The 25,315-nt window shown below is 41.1% G+C and overlaps 3 protein-coding genes and 1 long non-coding RNA gene across 11 annotated transcripts in view; 1 reads left to right on the top strand and 3 right to left on the bottom strand.

Annotated features, from left to right (window-relative positions):
* Positions 1-9,077, bottom strand: part of abhd12 (abhydrolase domain containing 12, lysophospholipase) — a 40,721-nt gene extending 31,644 nt beyond the window's left edge. Inside the window, exon 1 of the mRNA XM_017433685.3 lies at positions 8,811-9,077. Within this exon, the coding sequence (XP_017289174.1) occupies positions 8,811-8,926 (116 nt within the window). The 5' untranslated portion in view covers positions 8,927-9,077. The remainder of the gene's footprint in view (positions 1-8,810) is intronic.
* A 50-nt stretch (positions 9,078-9,127) lies between these two features.
* On the top strand, positions 9,128-15,706 carry gins1 (GINS complex subunit 1 (Psf1 homolog)). Of its 2 annotated transcripts, none has more exons than XM_017433658.3 (8): positions 9,128-9,353; positions 10,500-10,581; positions 11,192-11,256; positions 11,505-11,603; positions 11,682-11,772; positions 11,879-11,995; positions 12,071-12,145; positions 15,561-15,706. In XM_017433658.3, the coding sequence occupies exons 2-8, from the start codon at positions 10,507-10,509 to the stop codon at positions 15,627-15,629; spliced, it is 591 nt and encodes a 196-aa protein (XP_017289147.1). In that variant the 5' UTR covers positions 9,128-9,353; positions 10,500-10,506; the 3' UTR covers positions 15,630-15,706. The 2 variants fall into 2 exon arrangements, with proteins under 2 accessions (XP_017289147.1, XP_017289148.1); XM_017433659.3 differs by having other exon boundaries at positions 9,128-9,357.
* LOC119616681 lies at positions 9,739-10,320 on the bottom strand. Its single transcript, XR_005232653.1, has 2 exons — positions 10,117-10,320; positions 9,739-9,910 (listed from the first exon to the last, which is right to left on the bottom strand). It is a non-coding gene; the product is annotated as an uncharacterized LOC119616681 (long non-coding RNA).
* Positions 15,707-15,946: 240 nt separating the features above from the next.
* Positions 15,947-25,315, bottom strand: part of ninl (ninein-like) — a 113,949-nt gene continuing 104,580 nt past the window's right edge. For 6 of the 7 annotated variants that reach the window (XM_037973548.1, XM_037973551.1, XM_037973550.1 and 3 more), the window contains 12 exons: positions 24,153-25,313; positions 22,576-22,680; positions 21,297-21,366; positions 19,972-20,139; positions 19,813-19,887; positions 19,626-19,739; positions 19,251-19,397; positions 19,083-19,175; positions 18,566-18,679; positions 17,741-17,944; positions 17,549-17,662; positions 15,947-17,477 (listed from right to left, as the gene is read on the bottom strand). In XM_037973548.1, coding sequence (XP_037829476.1) covers positions 17,286-17,477; positions 17,549-17,662; positions 17,741-17,944; positions 18,566-18,679; positions 19,083-19,175; positions 19,251-19,397; positions 19,626-19,739; positions 19,813-19,887; positions 19,972-20,139; positions 21,297-21,366; positions 22,576-22,680; positions 24,153-25,313 — 2,557 coding nt within the window. In that variant the 3' untranslated portion in view covers positions 15,947-17,285. The remainder of the gene's footprint in view (positions 17,478-17,548; positions 17,663-17,740; positions 17,945-18,565; positions 18,680-19,082; positions 19,176-19,250; positions 19,398-19,625; positions 19,740-19,812; positions 19,888-19,971; positions 20,140-21,296; positions 21,367-22,575; positions 22,681-24,152; positions 25,314-25,315) is intronic. The other variant, XM_037973553.1, reaches the window with a different exon arrangement.

The following is a 25,315-nucleotide window of genomic DNA, read 5'->3' as shown; positions in this document are numbered from 1 at the left end:
TCCCATCAGCTCAGATATTGCTCATGAAGATGGTTCTCAGATAAAAGTCAACAGAACGGTCATCTGTTACAGTTCTGTTGGACTGCTGACTCTGGCTTTGGTTCTAGTTAAAGTGCCACTTCAGCAGCAGTTTCCTCCTTTTGTGACCCACTCTGGTAAAGCAGCTGTTTGTGGGGTTTTTTTTTAACGGGTGTTTTTGCTGTAAAGTGCAGAAACTGTTTGTGCTGACGTGTTCCGATAAACACGGCGAACAGGAACATATGACCTGATGGTGCGTTCATGGTGACATCACTAAGTCTAACTGGAGTTCAGGACTTTAGGTTCTTGTCATGTTTTGTGTTCTTCTTTATGTAGAAAAGGTTTGGATCAAACACATGAACAGAGAACATCAGGCACTGGTCTTGAGAAGATCTCCTTCTTCTAAGTCTCTGTTAGTTAATGATTTGATAACTGATTGTCAAACTGATTTATTTTGTCTAATGGAAACCTGGCTACAACAGGAGGATTTTGTTAGTATAAATGAATCCACTCCTACTAATTATCTCAATTTTCATGTTCCTAGAACAATAGGTTGAGGTGGAGCAGTAGCTGCTATTTCTTAGTCAGGATTATTGATTAATGCTAAACCAATTATTAGTTATAATATTTTTTTAGTCTTTGACCCTCAGTCTTTCTCATCAAAACTGTAAATCTGGGGAAAAAAAATGTTTTCTTATTGTTATATATCGTTCACCAGGCACTTATTCTCAATTTTTGTCTGAATTCTCAGACATTTTGTAATGATAAAGTCATAAAAGTGTGTGTGTGTGTGTGCATGTGTGTGTGTGTGTGTGTGAGGGGGTCAATAGTCATGTAGATCTTGAAAGTGACAGCTTAAATATAGCCTTTAATAATTTAGTAGAGTCAAGTGTCACTAGAACTTGATTTGTGTTTGGACTGTTTTTGTCCTGTTGAGTTTTCTGAATTGTCAAAAATAATAGCTTCATCCAAACATCAACATGTCTGCTAGATCCCATCCCAACCTGACTGTTCAAACAGATATTTCCTCTAACTAATATCCCCATTTTGGATCTGATTAATATGTTTTTAATAAATGGTTATATACCACAGGGCTTTAAGGTTGCTGTAATTAAACCTTTACTTAAGAAGCCTGTTCTTGATTTAGGTGTTCTGGCCAATTATTATAGACCTATATCTAATCTCCTAATCATCTAAAAAATTCTTGAGAAAATAGTTGCAAATCAGCTGTGTGCTGGTGTAGATTCTCAGTCATCCAGGCCATGGTAAATTCAAAAAAGGTTAAAAACAAAAACAACTGGACTTATATTCTGTAGTTAAAGACGTTTCGCTTCTCATCTGAGGAGCTTTCTCAACTCAGAAATAGAGAGTGTGGAGTTGAGCTTTTAAAGCTGAGATGTGATGTAAGCTGGATAACTTGCAAATTGTTTTCACTCTCATAACAATAGAGGCTCGTTAGGGTCCTTGTTTGTCTGACTCACTGATAAGCCACTCTGGTCACATGACTGGGAATCAGGCCTAAAGCTCCATTATATGTTTTTGAAAGCTGGAATCTGCGACCTCCTCCTCTGTTTAATGTTGGTTTCTCCTTTTTGAAACCAGCTGTGTGAACATCTGGACAGAAATAATCTGTTTGATGAGTTTCAGGCAGAGTTAAAAGCTCATCATAGCACAGAAACAGCACTGGTGAAAGTTACCATTGATATTTTGCTGTCCTCAGACGGTAGACATATGTCCATACTCGTCCTGTTAAACAGTGGACTTGTGTCCATATTTGTCCTGTTAGATCTCAGCGCTGCATTTGTTGATCACAATATTCTATTACAGAGGCTTAAAGATGATATTGGGATTGCAGGAACAGCTCTAAAATGGTTTAAATCATATTTATTTGATAGATTCCAGTTTGTTAATGTTAACAATGAATCTTCTTTATTCACCAAAGTTTGTCATAGAGTTCCTCAGAGTTCAGTGCTTGGACCAATACTTTATTTTATAAAGTATTGGTCAAGTTGGTAAAGTTATTGGACAGCATTGGGTAAATTTTCATTGTTATGCTGATGACACTCAGTTATATTTATCGATGCAACCCAATAAATGCAATCAGTTACTTAGATTGGAAACATGTCTTAAAGACCTGGATGACTCTGAATTTTCTACTTTTCAACCCAGACAAGACAGAGTTGTGGTTTTTGGACCTCAGCATCTTAGGAATAAACTTTGCAGCCTTTCACTTCCTCTTAGGCTTATACTGCTGGAGGACAAACTGACCACATTTCCTCACTCTGCTGCTGTCTTTAGTTTCTCTACTCTCCATGTTTGTATTTGTAACCATTTCTATGAACATATTATTCTTTGCTTTTTCTTCCTTTAGAAACTACACCTGGACCAGTCATTCTGTGTTTGTCTGTGTCTCTTCCTGTCCTCTCAAACCCCAGACAGTCGAAGCAGATGGCTGCTCGTCCTGAGCCCAGTTCTGGTTCTGTCGGAGGTTTCTTTGAGTTTTTCTTTTCCACTGTTGCCAATGATGGGAGACTGCGACGAAGTGAAGATTCAATGCAATCTGCTGGCTTCCTTAGATAACTTTTACTAATTGGCGTTTCATATTGTACCATATGTGAATCTATTGCATTATAATAGTAACTGAATTGACTGTAACTGGATTCAAATCTGGATCTGAACTGGAATTATGATATACTTGTTACTTCTTTGAACAGTGCCCTGAGATGACTCATGTTGTGGATTGGGGCTATATAAATAAACTGAATTGAATTGTTACAAATATGGTTAGAGCTGTCACCTCATAGCAACATGGTTGCTGGTTCTCCTCCTGGCCTGGGGCCTTTATGTGTGGAGTTTACATGTTCTCCCTGTGCATGCATGGTTACTCCAGTTTCCTCACACAGACTAAAACATGTTGTGTTAGGTTCATTGGTAATTCTAAATTGTCCCTAGGTGTGAGTGAGAGTGTGGATGTTTTGTTTGTCTCCATGTGTCCCTGTAAAGGACTTGTGATCTGTTCAGTGATGGCTCGAGATAGGTACCAGCTCCCCATGACCCAAAAAGGAAAAGTGGGTAAAGATGGATGGATGGATGGATGGATGGATGGATGGATGGATGGATGGATGGATGGATGGATGGATGGATGGATGGATGGATGGATGGATGGATGGATGGATGGATGGATGGATGGATGGATGGATGGATGGAAACAAAAAACTATCACACACACACGTACCTAAATCTGTCCCTACAGGAAGTTACAATCACAGCTATTCACACAAATTTAACCAATCCTGCTAATTTTGCTCAATTCTGGCCAATCAACTTCACCCACTACCTGGTTTCTCTTCCTGGAATCTGAGCCTGAAAGATGAAAACATATCCGATGTCCCAAAAATCACATTTCCCTTCAAGTATTACAGATAAAATTAGTGCAAGTCAGTTTCCTGAAGTGTGACATGAAAGTGTGTGACACGGTGATGGAACATTTATGAAAATTGTTGCTTGACAAACACCTTCCTCTCAAATTGTGTTTTGCTTGTTTGGCTGTTAGCAGAATAGCTCATGAACCACTGGACTATATTTAATCAGACTCCGAAATAAATCATTGAATGCACAACTGATAACCTTTAAAAGTCAACTGTATTCAAGATGGCCATCACAGCTAATAAACTCTAGTCACGACATAAGTGGCTATAATTCAGTCCCTTTTACTGAAACTGAGCTAAAATTAGCTGTGATAGTAGCTGAAAGTCATTAACAACACATAGCCTGAGAGATAATCATGCAAGGTCTCACACTATCGTTTGAGATCGTTCATAACAAGAAGCATCCCTTGTTTATGAGCCTCATCATTCAGCTTGCTTTACACATTCAGTGAACGGTTTGATGTTCTGTTTATGATTTTTGGATGTATTACTTTATATTTATGTTTATATTCTTTGAGTTCTGTAGAGACTAACTGATATCCTCACAGTACACTCAATACATCTTTAAACTTTAACCCTGGATGTGAGCTTAACTTTCTAACTGAGGAGACTTTTTTTTTTAACACTCCACCAGCTACCTGATGTACATCATTCTACACAAAAACATTACTACTGTAGAAATCTTGAGCCTTTTGTTTGGAAAGGATACATGAAACACTTGCAGCTGTTTTTCTAAATGTATTTGTTCATATCATGTTAAAAAAGTCATCACAACTTTGGTTGCAACTTTCTGAAAAATTTACTGCAAAATCAGATATTTAGGGCTGCAAAAATCACAAAAATGGCTAAAAACAAACTTGGATTTATGTCCACGGAAATGGCTGCTAGACCAAAACCCAGCAGAACACGAACAAATAAATCAATCTGTGCATTAAATAAAGCTAATGAACGAAACTTTATTAAGAAAGTAACATTTCAGGGACGTTTCATAAAAAAATATATAATCTAAAATACACATTAAAAGACGTACTTATTGTTTAAAAAAAAAACAGAAAAAATATGTACAAGTTAATGTGTCTCCTGTTTCAGGTAAACATTTTAAATCCTTTGTAAGGAATTTTCCTTTGGATCCTGTTGCTTTTTTTAGATAGTATCAGATTGCTCATTTAAGTTTGCAATGAAAGTAAAATTTGTGGAGCTCCGATTTCCTAAAATCAGAGCTGAAATCAGAAACATTCATGCCTCGTTATCATTGAGGTCGAACAGAAACATCAGAACATCGTTCAGACACGAGGAGACGATCAGACGCTGCTGATTCATAGAAAACTCAGTTTGTAGAGTAAAAGTGTAAAAGAACAGGCCAATAAATGACCTGAAAATATTTGATTAAACGACACAAACTAAAGGTTCTCCAAGTGTTTTGCTGCAGTCTGATCTGCTGATGACCCGTCGATGCTGCAGGCGGAAAAACACAGACGTGAAACGGGTCATTACCTGAACTCTATGATAATGGTGATGATGACAATGGTGATGAAGAAGTGGCAGTGTCAAGAACAAACCTTAAGTTGGTGAAGATCAGTCAGAGCTGCTGCTGATGATTATTTACAACAGAGAAACCTTATGATGCAGAACCAGGAGAACACACACAGCAGCAGAGCAAACAGGAAGCTGAACCACAACATCTGAGCTTCACACCACTAATGATCTGAGCTTGCATCCATGAAAACTTCTCCTCATTAGGCTGGTTTCCATCAGCTGGTTGGGAGTAACTAAACAGCAGTGGAGTCAGTTGGTGGAGCTGTAGACTGAAATAAGCCGAGTCCAGACTTCTGGGGGAACTAAACTTAATGGTTCTGAATATTCAGTGAGTGTTTGTTCTCTAGAGGGAAAACAGCTGATCAATCAAGTGATTAGTCATGTTCAGATCTGTTTGAGTTGTTAATCCTGTACCTAAACCTCTGGTCGCTTCTGCTGTTACCAGAGGTGGTTCCATGTGGTGTTCAGAACCAGTTTCTAAATGCGAACAAGTTTTTTGTGTTTCAACAGCCATTTGAACAGGTTTCAGACCAGTTCAAACTTTTCGTTGGTATTAATCAGAAGGACCTCTGTGAACAAACATGAAACCAACAACATCAACGACATGATCACATGAAAAGGTCAACAGGGAAGGCAGATACCAAACACCCGCCTTGGTTTCAGGAACCAAACATCCGCTTTGCTTTCAGGAACCAAACATCTGCCTCGCTTTCAGGAACCAAACATCTGCCTCGCTTTCAGGAACCAAACATGTCTAAGGTCTAAAAATCTCTGAACTTGATTTTTGTCAAGCTGTCAATCAGGACTAAGATTCTCCAAACGTCGAGTGAGAATCAGTTTATGATCCTGGAGTTCCTGGTTCAACAGTTGAACAGATAAAACCACCTGGATCCTCACGTACAATGACCTGCGTGGATTTTTAACTGAACCTTGGCGTACGCCTAACCCAAGAAAACGGTGTATGTACAGTTTCATATCTTTGGATTTTTTTCTGCATACGCTGTTTTCTACAAACAGTTTTTGACTCAGATCTAATCCCACACAGGAAGCTGTTTCAGCTGAACGTCTCTGGACGATGTCATCTCAGCCTGGAAGTTGATTTCTGTGGCCTGGCCCATTTAAAACTGAGCTTCAACATCACTGTTGCATTGAATCATCAGAACCAACAGAATCTGAGGGTTCCTCCGGTTTTATTATCAGCCAGTGAATGCTGCCCAGTAGGCTGTGTTCTGGAAAAGTAAAAAGTAACACAACCCGATTTAAGATGCTGACTCAAAGTCCAGAAATCTAAAAAAAAAGCAGAAATGAAACCTGTGACTGTGTCAGCAGTGGGGTCACTTCCTGTCACATGATGCACAGATGAAAGCAAACCTGAGGCTGATTCAGTTTCACTGACTGTTTCTGCTGCCTCACCTGATCCTAGAGCTTCAGTAGGCTGTTAAAACATCACAGGAGAACAGGCCAAAGTCACTTCCTGTCTGCAGAACGTTATAGGAGAACAGGCCAAAAGCAGATATTCAGAAAGTCTGGAGAACTACTGATACAGACCACAGATGACAGACAGTCTGGTTGACAGGAAAAAGAGAGAACTAGACCAGGTCTTTGGATCAGGACCTTAAACAGAACTGAAGGTCTTTGTTAATAAATTTTAAATAAATTCATTGATTTAAATGCGTTTGAGACGGATTTCTTCTTTGATCAGAACAGTGTTATTAATGACCCACAATGCACTGCAGTGTCCTCTGTCCTGATCAGAGCTCAGGTTCACCTTCTGTTAAACTTCTGTGATCCTCTAAAGAGGATCAGACTGACGAGGAGGAGGAGGAAGAAGATTATCAGACTGCCTGACCTGATCTTTGATTTGTTTACTTCAAATAAACACCAGCTTAACTCCAAGCAGGAAAACATCTGCAGAAATCTTAAAAGATGCCAAAAACGTCAAAATCCATCAACTTTCTTCTGTAAAGCGCAGCGGGAATTTGGAAGATGTCGACCCTGAGTCCTGCCGACCCTCTCACTGAATCCTCCTGAGCAACAAAGGTCTGATTAGAGACGACATGAAGTCTTGATGTTCTACAGGATCTATGGGGGCGGCCATGATGGAAACATAGGGGGAAGAAAAGTATGCTGGGTAATATAGAAACCAGAAATACAAAACCTACTGAGTCACTGGTTGCCATGGTGATTTTAGCCTTTTTGAGGAACAAAAAGGGGGAGGGGCATCAGACAGCAGCACTTTAGGCAGAAACACAGAGTAAAAAGTAAGCCTCAAACAGCCTCTGTGTGAAAACTGTAAGTTGGATCCAAAACCTTCTTGACCCATGAGCAGAAGGTTCTGATGGTTCCATACGTTAAATTTATGTTTCTATGGGATTTTATGGAGGAGATAGATAAGATAAAAAGAGCCTTCACTTCCTGTTTGAGGAGGAAATTCTGAGCTTAGATACAATGGAAGTCAATGAGAGTTTGGGTATGTGCACTCTAACCTCTGACCTCTGAGGGGATTTGAGAGAAAACCATCAGTCCTACAGCAGAGAGGCACACTGGGTGAAAGAAGACAGAAATACCTACGACTGGATGGAGAAGAAGAGGAAAGATTGTGGAAATAAAAAGGTTGTTTCTAAAAATGTTGGAAAGTTCAAAAGTTAGGGTGACAGCATCAGACTAAGTTGTAAAATCTCCCAAAATCCTTCAACTTAAACTGTGATTGTATAAAAACTGATAAAGATCTGAAAACACCAGTTCAGTCATGTAAAGTCCAACTTCCTGTGACCTGTTTAAACTTTGAAGGATGTTTCTGCTGTGAAGTCTGTCTGAGCTGTAGAGCTCCAAACAGGACTGGATTTTACTGCTCGCTGCAACTAAACACTATTGATGTCTATGGGGACATTTTTCAGTTTTTAATGAATTTAATCTCCATTGTAAGATGTTCTGCTACCAAAGATCAAAGCTCACTGTTCCTGATTGAGACGCAGGTTTGATGTGTTTCTATTTAGGTGACACTGAAGAATAATGGGCAAACAGTGAATCTCAGGAAGAACTTGAGCTGAAAAGCTGTTGATCTTTACTCTAAAGACACCTGAACAATAAAAGCTGCAGGTTTAACCTGCACACCATGCTTCATTTTAGAGCCTCGGCGGACCAGATACTTTAAACACTTTGTTTTACTGTACACAAAAAATTATCCTCAGGGAGAAACAGTTCATTTACCGCAACTCCAAAGAGAAATGAGATGAAAATGTTTTACAAAAAAAACTGAAGAAATCAGGATCAAAAGGCAGACGGTGTTTCCTTTAAATATTTTGATGGTTTTTGTTGTTTACTAAAACTGATCCTATAAGCAATAACAGTAAAAACAGTCTAACACATGAAAATAAAACCACACTGTCATGCTTTAATGAGCAGACTGTGATTGGTTTCAGAGGAAACTTCTTTTTAGGAATACTTTGTTCACCTGGACCTGCAGGTTCTGGTCCAACTGGTTCTTCTGTCCCCTAGAACCAGTCTGACCTGTCAGCCCAGAGCCAGGTAGGCTGAGGGTCAGACATCTATAGAAACATGACAGCAGAACCAGCTCTGTCAGCTCATTTCCTTTATGTTTATTTGCATTTCATCTGTTCACCTCATCATGTTCTGCTCGTTCTTCATTTTCAACACCGAAACTTGACTATAAACTCTGTTGAGTGTTTTAGAGACGTTTTCCCTGTTAAACTTTTGTGTTTTTCATCATTATTCTGATGCTATCTGACCAGATCCCGTCTGTCCTTCAGCCCCCCCTGCGGTTCAGTACCTTCCACTTGTCCCGGACCGAACCGGACCGGGTCTTACCTCCTGAACGGCTTCATATTCCGCTCCTCTCCCGGCCCAGAAGCTCCTCTGCCGGGATGCTGTTTCAGCTCCGGGTCACTGTCCTTCTCCACGGTCAGGGAGTTCCGCCTTCGCATCACTGGAAACCAGAAAAAAACAAGCAAGTCAACCAGAGGAAAAACACCGAGGTAACCGGGGCAATGAGGCTGAAAGCCTGAAAGCCTGACAGCGGGGAGGAGGCCGCGAGCCTGACGGGCGAAAGCTGACTGAGGGCCAGGGACGACAGGCGCCGAGTCCCCGCTGAAACTGAACTGAGATCCGCAGAGAGCAGCTGATTAGACGCCCAGGCTGCCGCAGCCAATCACAGGGCTGCATTCATACCACGTGATCCCTCATTGCTGCGTCCACGGTCTCAGGGGAAGCGTCGGAGCAACGAGTTCCAAAACAAAACTGGTTTACGAGAGATAGGGTAAAACACGTGGTGCCAGTACAGCCCGGAAATCTCGTCAAACTACAAATATTTTTGTTTGCGTGTTTGGATCAACAACACTGACACAGATCAAAGTAGGTAAAGAAAGTGATTTGTTATAAACAACTTACCTGAACTTTTGCATGTTTCACCAACAGATAGATAGATAGATAGATAGATAGATAGATAGATAGATAGATAGATAGATAGATAGATAGATAGATAGATAGATAGATAGATAGATAAAACTAAAACAACACCCCAAACATCTGGAGACACGTCTGGACCAGAGGCCTGGTCATGTTTGATGTGGGTCTCAGAAAACTGTAACTGGTCATTCCATTATTTATTTAGCCCTAAAAACCTCTTTCAAATTCAAATTTTATTGTTTTAAAAATATAAAGTTGATCAGTGAATATCATAATTTACTGGTATTATTTACCTAAAAGTTGTGAAACAGTGTCAGTTTTTACAGTCATATTTCTGTAATCTGCTTAAATAAACATTATTATCGTCACTGACCTGTATTTACCTGGTAGACCTGGCTAAGAATGGCAGCAGCACAAAGATTTCAAAACATAAAAAACACGTTTATAAAATGCACCATAACAGAATAACAAGAATGAAGAGACGGATGCCTCATCCAGAAAACCTTTCAGCAGGGGTGTCCAAAGTCGGTCCTCGAGGGCCGGCATCCTGCATGTTTTAGTTCTCTCCCTAGTGGTTGTAACAACCTCCTCAGCAAGTCAGTGTTCTGCTTAGGCCTTCTAATGAGCCATCATTTGATCCAGGTGTGTAAAACCAGGGAGAAAACTAAAACATGCAGGATGCCGACCCTCGAGGACCGACTTTGGACACCCCTGCCTTTCAGAGACCAAGTCCATCCTGTCTGCAGAAGGAGCAGAAACTGGAAGGATTTTTACATATTCTGTACGAATAGTTAATAAAATTAAATCATAACCTCTGAAAACTTCTTAACAATAAAGAACAAGCGATAAGCTTGATAATGCACTTTCTGCATTAGAAAAACAGCAATAAAACACTGTTTTACCTTTAAAAGAAAAACAAACACATGGTGACAGTTTGCTGAGTATTTTTGTCCCAAAGCGGCACCCGGAGTGGTTTCGTCATTGGATCACGTGATCACAACACGACTTTTACCGCGAATCTTGTCCAGTCAGACGAATGTTTTCACGGGGGAAATAGTTGGTAAAACATCTGTTTTTGTTCGGTTCCCGGAGCTCCAGGATGTTCTGTGAGAAAGCCATCGAACTGATCCGAGAACTGCAGCGGAACAGCGAGGGACAGCTGCCCGCTTTTAACGTGAGTAACCCGGGGAGGATCCCCGCTGCTTCCCGCTGGGCCGAAGCTGCGAACTCCATCAGAAAAACCGCCGGTTTAAGGTTCGCTAATGGTTTACAACAAAAACACAAGGCTTAAAAACAACGACTGCACACTTTTTTTTGTTATTGTATAATAAATTGATCCGTTTGGCTCAGAGTTAACATGAAACGTCATGTGCTGTAAAAGTGAAACATGATTAAAATGTTATGTTTTTGAAAATATTGAAGTTCTGTTAAGTTTCAACAGATTTATTTCCTTCCTAAATGTCTTTTAAAATATATTCGTTAAACTGAAAGCTACATGACACTTCGGCTCAGATTTTTAACACCAAACATCTAGTGTATCAGTAAAACATAATATTGTTTTTAATAATAATCCTTAAATGTCAGTCGTTTTTGTATTTTTTTGTTTTGTTTTGTTATTTTAGTTTCTATATTGCAACAGAATCCTCCATAAGGTGTCAAGTTTATAAATAAAGTTTGGATTTATTAGGGCTCCTTCAGGATGCCTGTACTTCAGGGTTTTACTTCAGTGGGATCCGATCCAGGGTCAATGAACTTCAGCAGATTCTGGTTCTGTTTTGTTTCAGGAAGACGGCCTGAGACAGATTCTGCAGGAGATGGAGGCTCTATACGAACAGAACCAGGCTGACGTGTGAGTTTTCCACAAACTGTTCTGCAGGGTTCAGGTTTTTGTCCCACATTCCTGTTCCCGTTGACTGATGGTTTCTACAAAAGAAAAAAGAATTCTTGTTTCATCAAATCCAAATAAAACAATAAAGTTAAACTTTGGTTTTATTTGTGATGTGTCAACACATCTATGGTAGAGTTTAGGAATCTTTATAAGCCTGAAAGATTCAGAGGTCAGGTACATAAACAGAAACTGGTTTCGGTTTGTTTCAGAAACAAAGCGAAGTCTGCCGCTCGCTCGGACCTCATCCCCTCCATCAAACTGCGTCACTGCTGCCTGCTGAGGAACCAGCGCTGCATCATGGCCTACCTGTAACTCCGCCCACTGTTACTTGATCAGCCTGACTTGCTGCCATGGGTTTTGTTTACCTTTTGTTTGTTTTTTTCCAGGTACGACCGGCTGCTGAGGATCAGAGCGCTGCGATGGGAGTACGGCAGTGTGCTGCCCGCCAACGTTCGCTTCCACATGTCTGCTGAGGAGGTCAGGGTGACATCATTTCCTGTTTTTGGTTCACATGAAAAGCTCAACTTCTTTCAGTTTCCAGAATGATGATGTGTGTGTGTGTGTGTGTGTATGTTTCATTCAGGTGCAGTGGTTCAGTCAGTATAAAAAGTCTCTGGCGTCCTTCATGCGCTCTCTCGGCGGGGGGGCGGGGCTTGACATCACGCAGGACATGAAGCCTCCGAAGAGTCTCTACATCCAGGTGAGGGTCACAGGTGCCTGACCTCTGACCTGTAGTCTGACCTCACAGTGATGACGTCATTGTTTTTGTCTCCAGGTGAGGTGTCTGAAGGACCACGGGGAGTTTGAAATCGATGATGGAACGGTGATCCTTCTGAAGAAGAACAGCCAGGTGAGAACAGGATGATACAAATTTCTTTTGTTCTAGAAAAAATTTGGATGAATTACTAAAAACAGTAGAAAAAGAATTAGTTGGATTGAAAACATGGTTTGATTATAATAAGTTGTCATTAAATGAAAGGAAAACTAAATTCATGGTATTCTCTGGTAATCGGATCTATAATAATATAAAGTTATGTATAAACTGAGTTGAAATTGAAAGAGTCTATAAGACTAAATTTTTAGGACTTATTATAGACAATAAACTTAGTTGGAAGCCTCAGATAGATTATATTAGAAATAAAGTTGCAAAAACTACTGGAATATTGTTTAAAATAAAGGATTTAGTAAATGTTAAAGGCCTGCATATTATATATTCCTCTTTGGTTTTGCCGTATTTGTCTTATTGCTCAGAGATCTGGGGAAACACAAGTAAAACGAACATTGATAAATTAGTTAAGTTGCAAAAAAAAGCTATAAGGCTTGTTAATAAGGTGGGTTACCGTGAACCAACTGATAAACTCTTCATTTGAAGTAATGTACTAAAATTTAAAGATATTGTTTATATAAAAATACTGGAAATAATGTATAAAGCATTGAACAAAAGTCTTCCTTCTAGTATACAGAAATTATTCAAGTTGAGAGAGAATAAATATAATTTGTGAGGTTTGTTTATATTTGAATGTTCAAAAGAGAAGAGCCAGGTGAAATCTATGAGTTTCAGTGATTGGTGTAAAACAGTGGAATGAATTGAGTGGTGATTTTAAGTTATGTCCTTTCTTGGTGAGCTTTAAAAGAGCCCTAAAATGTAAAATGATAACATCTTATGCTGTTATATAGATTTATATGTGTATTGTGAAGATATCTTGGTAGGTTGTTAGGTAAAAAATAGGGTTGGCAAGAATAAGCTTGGCTTCAGCCTCTTCCTTTTTTGGTGAATTTGAGATTTGTTTATTGATTTTCTTGTTTTGTTCTGTTTTGTTTTCTGTGTTTGGTGTGTACAATTAAAATAAAATAAAGTAAAGTAGGAAGTAGTTTGGAACAGAAATGGAACCACACTGTTTTCTGAAGAATATTTAACCAGAAGTCATGTGAGTCACAAAGTGACATCAGCTTTTGCTGTTTCCAGAAGATTTTGGATGGAAAACAGCAGCCTGGTGCTGCTGATCAAATGTAAAAACGCTTCATCCCAGCTGTCAACACGGTGGTGGAGGACTGATGGTTTGGGCTCCTTGCAGTCACTGAGTCGACCTCTGTAGACCAAAAGATGCTAGAGTCAAATGTGAGACCATCTGTCTGACAGCTGAAGCTTGGACCAAACTGGGTCATGATGCAACAGAACAATGATCCCAAACACAGCAGCTACAACAGAATGGCTCAAAAAAAGAAAGGCCTAGCATTCCTTGAAGGAATGCATATCACCCGCCACCTTTCATGCCACAGTTTCACATTGAGATCATGTTGTGATAATATGTCAAAGTCAAACTTTTTTTATATAGCACTTTTCAGCAACAAGGCAGTTCAAAGTGCTTTACACAACATAATACAATAAATGAGCAGAAGTAAAATAAACAGTGGCTAGGAAACTAAGATATAAAAAGCTAAACTAAATTTATCTAAACAAGTCATAATAAGTCATACTAAATATAAACTGAGGAAAACCTCAGCTATCAGAAAACCTCTGCTAAGATATAATAAACTGATAATAAGATAACATAAACAAAACTAGGATTTAAAAACCTCAGCTGAACAGATCAGAAATGATACAAGCTAAGATAAACTAAAGGTACCAGAAGGCTAAATAAGAGTTAAAACATTTTAATAAAAGGCCAACTAAAGGAGCCAAAAGGCTAACTGAAAAAAAAGCCAGAAAGCAACATGTAAAATTGAGTTGTTGCCAGGTTGCCTAAACCTTGAAAATAATATTATTTGCAATTTCACACAATTTTATGAGAAGTGTTAGAGCTTAGAGTATGTGACCAGGATGACTCTCAGCTACTACCACACCAAATTTCAGTTCAGTATGTGTAAAATTCACTGAGTCATAGCCACTTTTGTGTTCAATAATGTCAATTAACTGTGACAGCCACTGTGAATTGGATCTGAAAGCTAACCAGTTGGAGATATACCTCTAATGATTTCTGAGAGTTTCTCTGTGGTTGTCTGTTTGCTACCAGATGAACAAATTAACATAAAAAAAAAACATGCTGACAAGAATCAAGGTGTTGTTACGGCCTGATCAAAGTCCAGAAGTCAACCTGCTACTCCTAAAGGAGTCGTTTACTCAGTTTGTTACTCACAGATCTATAGCTTAGACAGGCTGTGACATGTCTAATCCAACCCCAGAATTCCCACGCTGGGGTTGGATTTTTAAACCTGCTGAGGACCAGATGAGCTTTTAAGGTCCTGATAAGTAAAACAGTAAAATTTAAAGAGGGCACACTTACTTTTTACCTGACGCTTCACTCACAACCTACTGTAAGTCTTCCTATGAGTAGTCGACAGGGGAAATTTGGCCAATCCGTGCATGAGACTTGGCATCACTTGTGTGCGTTACGCCCTTTAGAAAGTCGCAGATTTGTTCAGGCACACATGAAAAATCTATGATTCTTACAAAAAAATCCAAAACGCATATAATACGAACAGAACCTGCACTTATTGTACACTCTTGAAGCAAGTCAGGCGCTGGACAAGTAGGACCTTTATATAAATATATCTGACTTTCTGCTGTGTGTGCTCTCGCAAACACAAAGAACTTCACACCAGTCGAGTCTGTTAACATGGCTGTTTTTAGTAGCATCAGTTACTAACTAAATAGCAAACATGTCCTTAAATTGTTTTCATTTCAGTTTGTCCTAATTTTATTATACATTGTTGTTGTGGGTTTTTTTTTTGCCTTAATAGGTAAATCTCAAAAAAAGAAATCTTCCGCTCTGCTCTAAATTGTTTAATTAGCGCTTGTCATCTTCCAATTTAGAATAGAAAAAAACTTTATTATCTGTCCCAACTGGTGACTGAAATTCTTCTTTGACGAGGTCTCTATCAACAGGCATTGCCACATAATTACACAAACACCTTTTAATAAATACCGATGAAAAGATGAAATTAAAAAAATACACTTTCCTCAGTGCAGAAAACGAGTAGTGCACAAAGCTGCGGAGGCCCCAAATATCAAGACATGTTAGTGCACTCTGGACTTTAGGCATCATTCAAAACAATGGCAGAAAGGTAGAAAAAAAAGTTGTCCAGAACTTGGTGTTTCAGCACAATGAACAGCACACTTCCATTAGTGACCACCAGGACTCTGTGGCCCAGCTGGGAGCTATTAATCCCTGTGAGCTATGCGTGTCAAAATGGCGAGTTAAGATGTATTTGTCACACCTGTGCGTTCCATTCTCAACCTCACCAGAAGTTGTTTCTGTCCTTAGCACTTCCTGCCGCGGTGGAAATGCGAGCAGCTGATTCGTCAGGGTGTCCTGGAGCACGTGGTGTCCTGATGGTAGAGAGGACATCTGCACAACTCAGCGGTCATAATGTTTAAATTCTGTACTAATAAATGTCTTTTGTTACACTTCGCGCTGTCTTTTTGTGGCTGTGAACAGTTACTGATCAGAAATCAAGCTCTGAAACTCTGCAGAGTACTGATGTATGCTGACATACATATTTATCAAATCTAAGAGTTCAGTGAAGTATTTGATTAGTTATTAAAATGTAAAAATGACCCAGTTAGTTTGCAGAAAATTGTTTTAAAACAGGTCATTTCCTTGTAAATCACAAGTTCAACACAGAAAATAAAAACATCACAACAATCAGCTAATAAAAAGATAATTTAATGAGACACCTTGATCCACAGGGGAGTTTCTTGTTTTACCTGAAGAGAAATAAAATGGGAACTGGAGGTCTCAGTCTGACGGGAAAAAGAAAAGAAAAAAACACAGACTGATGCTGCCCGCAGACAATAAAAAGATAAACTACAATAAAGTTTAATACTGAAATCCTTCAGAGCCATAAACCACCTGTACAGGTGAGGAGGCTCCATCAGAAGTTACATGGAGTCCGGTGAAAAGAGGTTTGACATCTTTCACAGTGTTCATTAAATTTAGCAATTTAAAGGAGAAGTCGGAAGATTTTTAAAGGTAAATTTAAACCGTGTTTAATGAGGTGAAATACTGACTTCAGTTAATCTGAAATAAAAAAGAAACCATTTCAAAACTCAAGCAGAAGAAGTGCTGCTGACGAGCAGCTGAAACTTTCAGAAAAATCCTGGGTTCTTATTTTCTTATTTTAAACTTTATTTTATTTGGATCTGAGATTTCTTGGCGCTAACAGTTTCCCTTCACTCCCAGTGTTTGTGCTAAGCTAAGCTTCTGGTTCCCTGACGATCTGACGACTAATCTATTAATCACACCAATAACCAGTTCAGATTTTAGAAAAAAATGTAATTTTCTTGTTCAGATGTGCTTAAGGTTTTTGCCTCCTTGGTTTTACTGAAAATAAATCTAAATGAAGTTGAACAGAAGAATCAAAGCTTCATGACGCCCTGGCAGAAGCTTGTCTGATTGTGTTTCAGAGATGCAGCTGTTTAGCCACTTTATTATTAACTCAGGAAGTGTTTACATATGTGATTACTTTAATTACTGATTATCTGGTTAGAGAACTAGTCTAAAATAATCTTTATTTTATTAGAATCTTCTAAAATCTGAATCTGTTTTTGGCAACAGGTTCTGAAAATGAGAACTAGAGGCTTTCTTTAAAATGTGACGGAAAGCTGATTCTTTGTTCTTTTTTAAAAATAAAACTTTAATAAAATTAGGTTTTAAAGCTGATTCAGTTCCTCGACATGTGAGATCACATTTAAAAGACAAAAACTGGATTTCCATCTAAAAATATACGTTCAGTTCGTATATCACAAACTGAGGAGATCCTCCTCCCACAGAAACTTACATCTTCTTCTGGTTTTCAGCAGCTCAGAGCTTCAGCTGTCTGACAGATGTTTGAATCACACCACAGAAGGTCAAACAATAAATCCTGGAACTTGATCTGTGATTGGAGAATCAGTTGGCGGTGTTGGGTGGTCTCTGCAGATCCTCGCCCAGCATCCTGACAGCCTGCAGACTGACCTCAGACCAGCCGTGTGAGGTCAAGTGATGATGTCACGTGGCAAGTGCGGTGGCGACGGCCTCCCGCAGCAGTTTGTTGAGCGCTCCAACCCTCTCCTCTAACTGGAAGTTTTTCTTCTCCGCCTGTTTCTGCCGCTGCTCTGTGACCTGCAGCACCTTCATCAACTGGGAGTTCTCCACATATAGATCTTTCAGCATCCCATTCGCCTTGTTGTTCTTCACCAGCTGCAAGAGACATCACGTTAACCATAGATAGAACAGCAGGAACCGGGCCTGGAACTGGACCTGAAACTCACCTGGTCTTTGAACTGCTGGATCTTCTCCTGCAGAAGCAGACGGAGTCCCTTCAACTGGACCTCCAGCTCTTCGACCCGCTGCTGCTGCGCCGCTGTCGCCTTCTCGTACTGTTCCTGAACGCAGCACAGAGGCACCCGTCATGGTCAGAACCTACAGAACTGAGACAGGTGGGTCTGCCCTCTCTGACCTACCTGCTTCACAATGATCTGAGAGCTGCTCTGCTGAACCTGCAGCTTCATGGCCTCCTCCAGCTGCTGACTCCTCCGGGTCTCCTCCTCCAGGTAAGCCTGCAGCACTTCCACCTGCTCCCTGCTGCTCGCCTGCTGCTGCAGCTGCTGCACCTGTCGCAGGTGCTGCGCCTTTACCACGCTGAGGGTAGCGTCAGCCCGTACCGCCTGCGCTCAGATAGACCGGAAGTAAGGACGTGTTACAGATCAGAGAGCAGATACTTTAACTACCCGCCTGTACATGTGGACAAACTGATGTAATGATCAGCACCGCTGTCTGAATGGATGAAAACAAACAGCTGAGCTTTTATTGTGAAAAGTTCTAATTAAACTATGATCCTACACTTCCTCTCAGCAGTTTCAATGATGTGATCGACTCTTAGCCAATATTGTGTCTTAGATGAGCAGAGTTTGAGAAGCAAAAGTACTTGTATCTTTCTGTCTGCAGTGTTTGATACATAGCTTATTTAAATCAAGTTTTACTGCTAACAAAACCTTTCTTTAAATAATATTCAGAACTGCATTAACTTAACTATTTATCTGACAAATCTGTATTTCTCCAAACAATTTCATTTTGGAAATAACTGCCATTCATGTGGCTTTAGAATATTTTACCTTCTTTTTTATGTCTCACTAAAACCACAGAAACACAAATTTATACATTCAAAATATTTACATCAGTTTCAATCTGATGTTAGGGTAGCTCATCTTCCTCGTTTTATCTCTTTCACTTCTCTTTATAACCCTGCCCCATTCCTTATTAGTCATGGTTCTTATCCAGATCCTGACCTGGTCCTGAGCCTGGGTCCGGGCTGCTTCCACTTCATTCAGTCTGAACTTCAGGTTCTGCTGCTCCTGGGTCAGTTTCTGGACCTGAACATGCTGGACCTGTAGCTCAGACAGCTGAAACAGACAATGGACCAATCAGTCAGTTTGATTGACAAACAAAAAGCCTGAACAGCAAAAAACAAAACAAAAACAAAGACCTATAAAACAATTACCTGAAACACAGAGACGCCAGAAATATTAAATAAAATAAACACTTACAACAACGAAAAAAAAACAAATTGTCAAATGTCAGTCAATAGATCTTTGAGAATGTTCTAAACTCTGAGCAGGCCTGACATAAAGACACAGGAACATCAAGTCTAAGACCAGATCTACTGTTATAGATCTGAGAACATCTGAGAACATCTCAGTGTTCGAGAAGAAGTGACGATGATGAAGTGATGATTCTTTAGACAGGACCAGACTGAAGACGAGGCAGGACCCTCTTAGCTGCTCTTCGTTAGAACCCCTGTGGTACCTGCTGATAGAGCTCCTTGTTCTGGACTCTCAGTCTGTTGGTCTCTTCTTCCTCCTTCATCAGCCTGCGGACATCAGCCTTCAGCTGCTCCATCTGCAGAGCTTTGACCGTTAGAACCTGCAGAACACGTCTGAAACACGAGAACCAATCAGCTGCAGGTAAGCTTACCTTAGTGCCCACCTCTTGCAGCTTCCTTCGCAGCTCGGTCACTTCCTGGGCGTGGCCAAGTTTCTCCTGAGTGGCAGTAAGTAGCTGAGAGCGAAGAAGCTCCGCCTCATCCTGCAGAGAGATTACCTGCTGCTGCAGCTTCTCCACCTGATGGACACATGTTTAAACACATCAAGGAGATGTTTTTGTTTCACCTGAAGGTTTCTTCTAAAACAGACTAAAGTTTAACAGAAAAGCAGATGGATCCACACAGATTTTATTCAGTCAGCTGAAACTTCAGGTTTATTCCCAGGACATTTTAAAACCAGTGAATCTAGTTTTAATCAGACTATCAGAGCGTACTTTAACCTTTAAGGCAGCTGGTTTCAGTCTGACCTTGTGGTTTCGGTCCTCGGCGTCTCTCTGCAGACTCTTCTTCTCCTCCTCCATCGTTTGCAGTTTCACAGTCACACTGTTAAGCTCCGCCTCTAGCTGTGAGTGACGGCCCAGCTGGGAAATAAACAATCATCAGTCACCAATCAGCTATAAACATCCTGATTGAATCATTTGATTGGATCTTCACCTTCTCCTTAAATGTGCTCAGCTCTTTCTCCAGCAGCTTGTTCTCCTGTAGCGCCGCCTCCTGCAGCCGCCGCACCTGAGACAACAGCAACATCAACAGACGCTCGGTCAGCTTACTGATTTTCACCTCTTAACTTCTAAAACAAGCAGCTCGGCTCACAGCAAATCCATCCTCCTCTTGCTCCTTGGAAACCATCTCCAGGCGGTGCTGCAGGATCCGGACGGACTCCTGCTCCTCATGGAGTCGAGAGATGAGGTCACTGTTGTCGTTACTGAGCTGAAGGTTCCTGCTGCTCATATCCAGAACCTCCTCACGATATTTAGAGTTCTGCAGATGGAAACAAAACCAAAACAAAATGATCACCACCCTGAACTGAAACGATTCAAAGCTTTTATTACAGAGGTCAAAGTTGATTTCAGTCCAATTAATAAGCACTTTAAACCACCTTGTTGCTGAAAAGTGCTATGTAAATAAATTTGACGTTGACTTTGAAAATTCTGAGAACCGCTGGAGGTTTCTGTGAATTTCAGTATTTAGTCATCTGAGAAGTGACAAATAGCTTTAATATGGAGGTGGGACACATCAAGGATCGGCTCCGAGCCCCTTCTTGTTTGCTCTGGTGATGGACAGACTAACAGATGAGGTTAGCCAGGAGTCCCCATGGACTATGATGTTTGCAGATGACATTGTGATCTGTGGTGAGAACCTGGAAAGGTGGAGGTATGCACTTGAAAGGCGAGGGATAAAGGTCAGCCGTAGAAAGACGGAGTACCTGTGTGTGAATGAGAGGGAGGCAGGTGGAACAGTGAGGCTACAAGGAGCAGAGGTCACAAAAGAGCAGGACTTCAAGTACTCAGGGTCAACTGTCCAGGAGATGGGGAGAGTGATAAAGAGGTGAAGTAGAGAGTCCAGGCAGGATGGAGTGGATGGAGAAAAGTTTCAGGAGTGATTTGTGACAAAAGGGTGGCAGCAAAGGTCAAAGGAAAGGTTTACAAGACAGTGGTGAGAGCAGATATGTTGTATGCTTTGGAGACAGTGGCACTGACAAAAAGACAGGAGACAGAACTGGAAGTGGCAGAGCTGAAGATGTTGAGGTTCTCCTTGGGAGGGATGAGGATGGCTAGGGTTAGGAATGAGGTCATCAGAGGTACAGCACAGGTTGAACGACTGGGAGGTAAAGTTAGAGAGGCCAGACTGAGATGGTTTGGACATGTGCAGAGGAGGGACAGTGGGTATATTGGTAGAAGGATGTTAGAGATGCAGCTGCCAGGAAAAAAAAAGAGGAGACATATGGATGCAGTTAGAGAGGACATGGAGGTAGTTGGAGTGAGGACAGAGGACGCATAAGACAGAGTTAGATGGAGGAGGATGACTTGTTGTGGAGACCCCTGAAAAGGGAACAGCCGAAAGAAAAAGAAGAAAAACTGTTGGTACCTGAATAGACTCTGGTTTGGGTTTGGTATCAAGATTTTGGACCTTCTCACCTCCTTGTGCAGCCTCTCCTCCTCCTCTCTACTCCTTTCACATTCTCTGTCCATCTCCTCCAGTCGCCTCCTGTCAGGAAACAATCTTCTGGTTTTATTTCCTCACACAGGAAAATCATGAGGCAGAAAGGTTTTTTTTTCTGTTTTATCAACAAACTGAAAATTAAACATGTTTGTTTAAGCCAGTTTCTCACTGAGCTGGAGCTGTTGGCCACAAATTATGAGCAGAATTCATGACAGAGTCTCCAAAATGTCTCAAAATAGTCAAAGCTTTGTGGCAAACATCTTGTGTATTATCTCCCTGTTTAGTGTCTCCAGTGTTCCCCAGCAGAGGCAGCCCAGTGAGAAACACCACCGGCCTCTAATCAGAACCTTTTGTGTATCTGATGGACGGATGAAGCAGGCAGCGAGTGAGTTAGTGAAGATATGTCGGTACTTAACAGTAGGGTTCTTCTTCATTTTTGAAGTGATGTTTTTGTCGATTGGCTCTCAGTAGTTAGTAGTAGTGACATCCATCAGAGCACAGAAGATGGAGAAAGAGGCAAGTCTTTAGCCAGGCTTTTTTTTAATTTTATTTTTTATCTTTTTCAGGCTTATAAAACTTTGTAAAAAAAACAAAAAACATTTGGTGTCAAAGAACGCTACATTAGTGAATATTAAAACTCAACACTTTTGCATGACAGCATTTGTTTAGTTTGTCACAGCTTTCCCAACCAAACATCTGTGTTACTACGCTAATATAAGTTAGTACCTTATCAGCCGTGGCATCAGCCATGGAGCATGGAGGATGGAGAAAGATACAAAGTCTTCGTCCAGGTTAGGCTAATGGCTAATCAAACGAGAGCCTGTTTTTATTTATTTTAATTGTTCTTCAGGCTTATAAAACAACTCTTGGTTAAAAATGTTAAACTAGTCTTAAACATGCACTATTAAAAGGGCTGAGGTTTAAGTCCCTCTGATCAGCATGTCTATGAACATATACAGTAGATCCATGCTCCAAGTCCCCTGACTATTAAGAACCATCAGACAGAACATTACCTCAATGATGACTGGACTATCCCTTTAAAGCAGTGGTGTCCAGTCCTGGCCTTTGAGGGCCACTATCCTGCTCTTCAGCAGGTCCTTAAGTTCTGCAGAAGCCTGCTAATCACTCAATCATTCAAATCAGGTGTGTCAAAATATAGAAACATGTAAAACCTGCAGGATAGTGGCCCTCCAGGACAAGGATTGGACACCACTGGTTTAAAGCATCACATTCCGCTGAGCAGGATTCACTCACCTTTTCTTGACCACATCATCTTCCAGGTTCTGGACATCCTGCTGCAGAACCCTCAGTCTCTCCTGCAGAGCTCCATTCTCTGATCGGACCTCTTCCAGCTGAGTTCTGCAGTTCAACAAGCCATAGTCATAAACTCCTATATTCAGATATTTTTAACCTGTTAAACTATTCCCATGAACAGAAAACTGGATGGGAGACAGACTTGGGAATGATGATTTCAGATTATGTTTGGGACGAGGTTTTAAAGAAGGTACACAGATCTTCAGTCTTTGTTCGGCACAGTTTCATGCAATGTTAGAGTCTTGCGTGGAACTCACTACACTAAAGCCAGGCTCAGAAAAATATCTGACACAGTGTCCCCTCTGTGTGAATGATGCCAACAGGCCACATCAAATTACTCACAGGCTTTAGAGCTGTCCTTACAAGAAGAGGTTCTGGTCTGAAATTTTTTGTTCACATTATTTGGAGATGATATTGCTCCTAATGGTTTAACTGCCATGTTTGAAGTGTGGCCTACTTCATTTTCTCTCTCCTACTAAAAAAGACTCAATAACGTTCATAATTCTTCTGGTCAGGAAGCTAATACTGCTAAACTGGAAATCTGTAGCTCCACCTACATATACAAGCTGGATTAGTGAAGTCCTAAAGTGGAAAAAATAATTCAGTCTGACTTTGGCTGGTAGGACTGGATCATTTGAAAGAACCTGGAATCCCTTTCTGTCTGATGTTAAAGGTACAGGATGTCAGATCATTCTGAGCAGTGATGGGTTTTGGACATGTGTGTATATATGCATACATGTAATTTATATGGATATGTATGTGCATTTATAGATCTTTTTAAAATTTTTATTACTTTTTTATTTTATCTTTTTTACCAAAAAAATCTATTTATTTTCTTCTACTTGTTTGTTAGAGATAGGTGCTGGGGTGAAGGTTGTTTGTTGTTTATCATTGATTTAATATATTAAAAATCAAATAAATAGAATGTTAAAAAAGAAACTCAGACTGGATATAATGACCCAGGATCACTGAAATCAGCTTTAATTAATCAGGATGGTTTGATGAAGATAAGGAGGAAAATCTGAAGGATCTGTGTTCTTCAACATGCAGGCGTGGATTTGTTGAGTCCTGCAGAACATCAGAAACATCATCTACAGCTCAGAATAGAAACTGAACTTCATGTATGTTTCAGAAATACTTTGATGGAAGATTAGAGTTATTTCAGTAACAAACAACAGGACAGACAGGAGAACAGAGACAGCAGGACAGAGACGAGATCAAACAGGTTGACAAAGACAGGAGAGCAGACAGACAGGAAGACCGAGACAGACAAGAGGGAGGACAGATGAAGGTGGAAGATGCCGTTATTTATGATTAGTCTGTGATTGATGATCCGTTTGTTCATGCGTTTAGATGTTTGTCACTCAGAGATGCAGCAGTGCATTGTGGGGGATTCATTCCGTCTCATGCAGCAGATCAGACCGAGCGTCCCAGTATGATTAGTCTATTTGGTTCTACCAGACGGAGGTTAGTCAAAGTTTAAGACCAGGTTCTGGCTCTGGCTCAGTCTCACGAACCTGTGAGGAGCATTCAGCTCCATCATGTCCTCCAGATCCAGAACCAGCTTCTCTAACTCCATTAGCTGCTGGACCATCTTCCTCTTCTCCCTGTCAAAGTCCTCCTCATGGGTTCTGAACTGGTTCTGGGAGTCCTGAAGAGCCTGCTGCAGGAAGAGGACCTGCTCCCTGATGCGCTTCAGCTCAGAGTTCTGGTTCTCAAACAAGGAGTTCCTGTCTGCACCCTCTGCCCGCAACCGGTCCAATTCACTAGTTTTGGAGTTGAGCTGCTTGCGTAGGTCCAGAACCAGGTCTGCTGTGTCATTAAGCTGCAAGCTGAGATCTTTTAGGTGGTTTCGGAGTGATGAGATCTCCTCTTCCATCTCCACAATCTGAGTGGACAGCTGGTCCACCAGATGGATGTAGGTCCTATTCTCCTGGTCCAGACGGGCCAACTCTTGCCTCTCTTCTGCCAGACTGGACCAGATCTGAGAGGCCCGATTCTGCTCCTGCTTCAGAGCCTCCTGAAGACAGGCTTCACTGCTCCTCCCCCGGTTCAGCTCCTCAGAGGCCAAGTCTAGCTGCAACTGTAGGTTGTCCATAGCCATGCCTTGGTCTTTCAGGTCCTGAATCAGCCGGGCCCGGTCCGTCTTCAAGGAGTCCAATTCAACTGTGAGTCCGGAGACAGACTCACTTCTGTTTGTCAGGACTTCCTGCAGAGTCTCCAGTTCAGACTTGAGAGAGGAGACGGTCTGTAGCTGGACAGAGGATCTGCAGCCATCAACCTTCTCCTGATGATTCTGAACCTGAAGCTCCTCCCTCAGCTGGTGCACCTGGACCTGAAGCTCCTCCTCCTGCCTCCTAATCTGCTGCAGCTCCTCCTCCATGCTGCTCCTCTCCAAGACCAGACGTTTGTTCAGAACCTTCTGAGTCTCCAGGTAGGAGATGCTCTCCTCAAGCTGAGTGCAGGACTCCTCCAGACGGGCCTCCAGCTCCAAACACCTCCTCCAAGAGACTTCCATTTCCATTTTTATACTGGCCTCTGACTGGCTAAATCTCTGCAGGACTTCCTGTAGTCTGCAGACCTCCTGCTCCATCCTGGTCTTGAGGTCTTGCTGCTCCTGGTGGAGCTGATGGAGGTGCTGCTGCTTCACCTGAGTGAGGAGCAGCTTAGACTCCTCTCT

The sequence above is a fragment of the Kryptolebias marmoratus genome, linkage group LG22, assembly GCF_001649575.2.
Source record: "Kryptolebias marmoratus isolate JLee-2015 linkage group LG22, ASM164957v2, whole genome shotgun sequence".
Taxonomy (NCBI): domain Eukaryota; kingdom Metazoa; phylum Chordata; class Actinopteri; order Cyprinodontiformes; family Rivulidae; genus Kryptolebias; species Kryptolebias marmoratus.
Note: the sequence above shows the minus strand (reverse complement) of the source record. Positions and strands in the feature narration are given on the sequence as shown.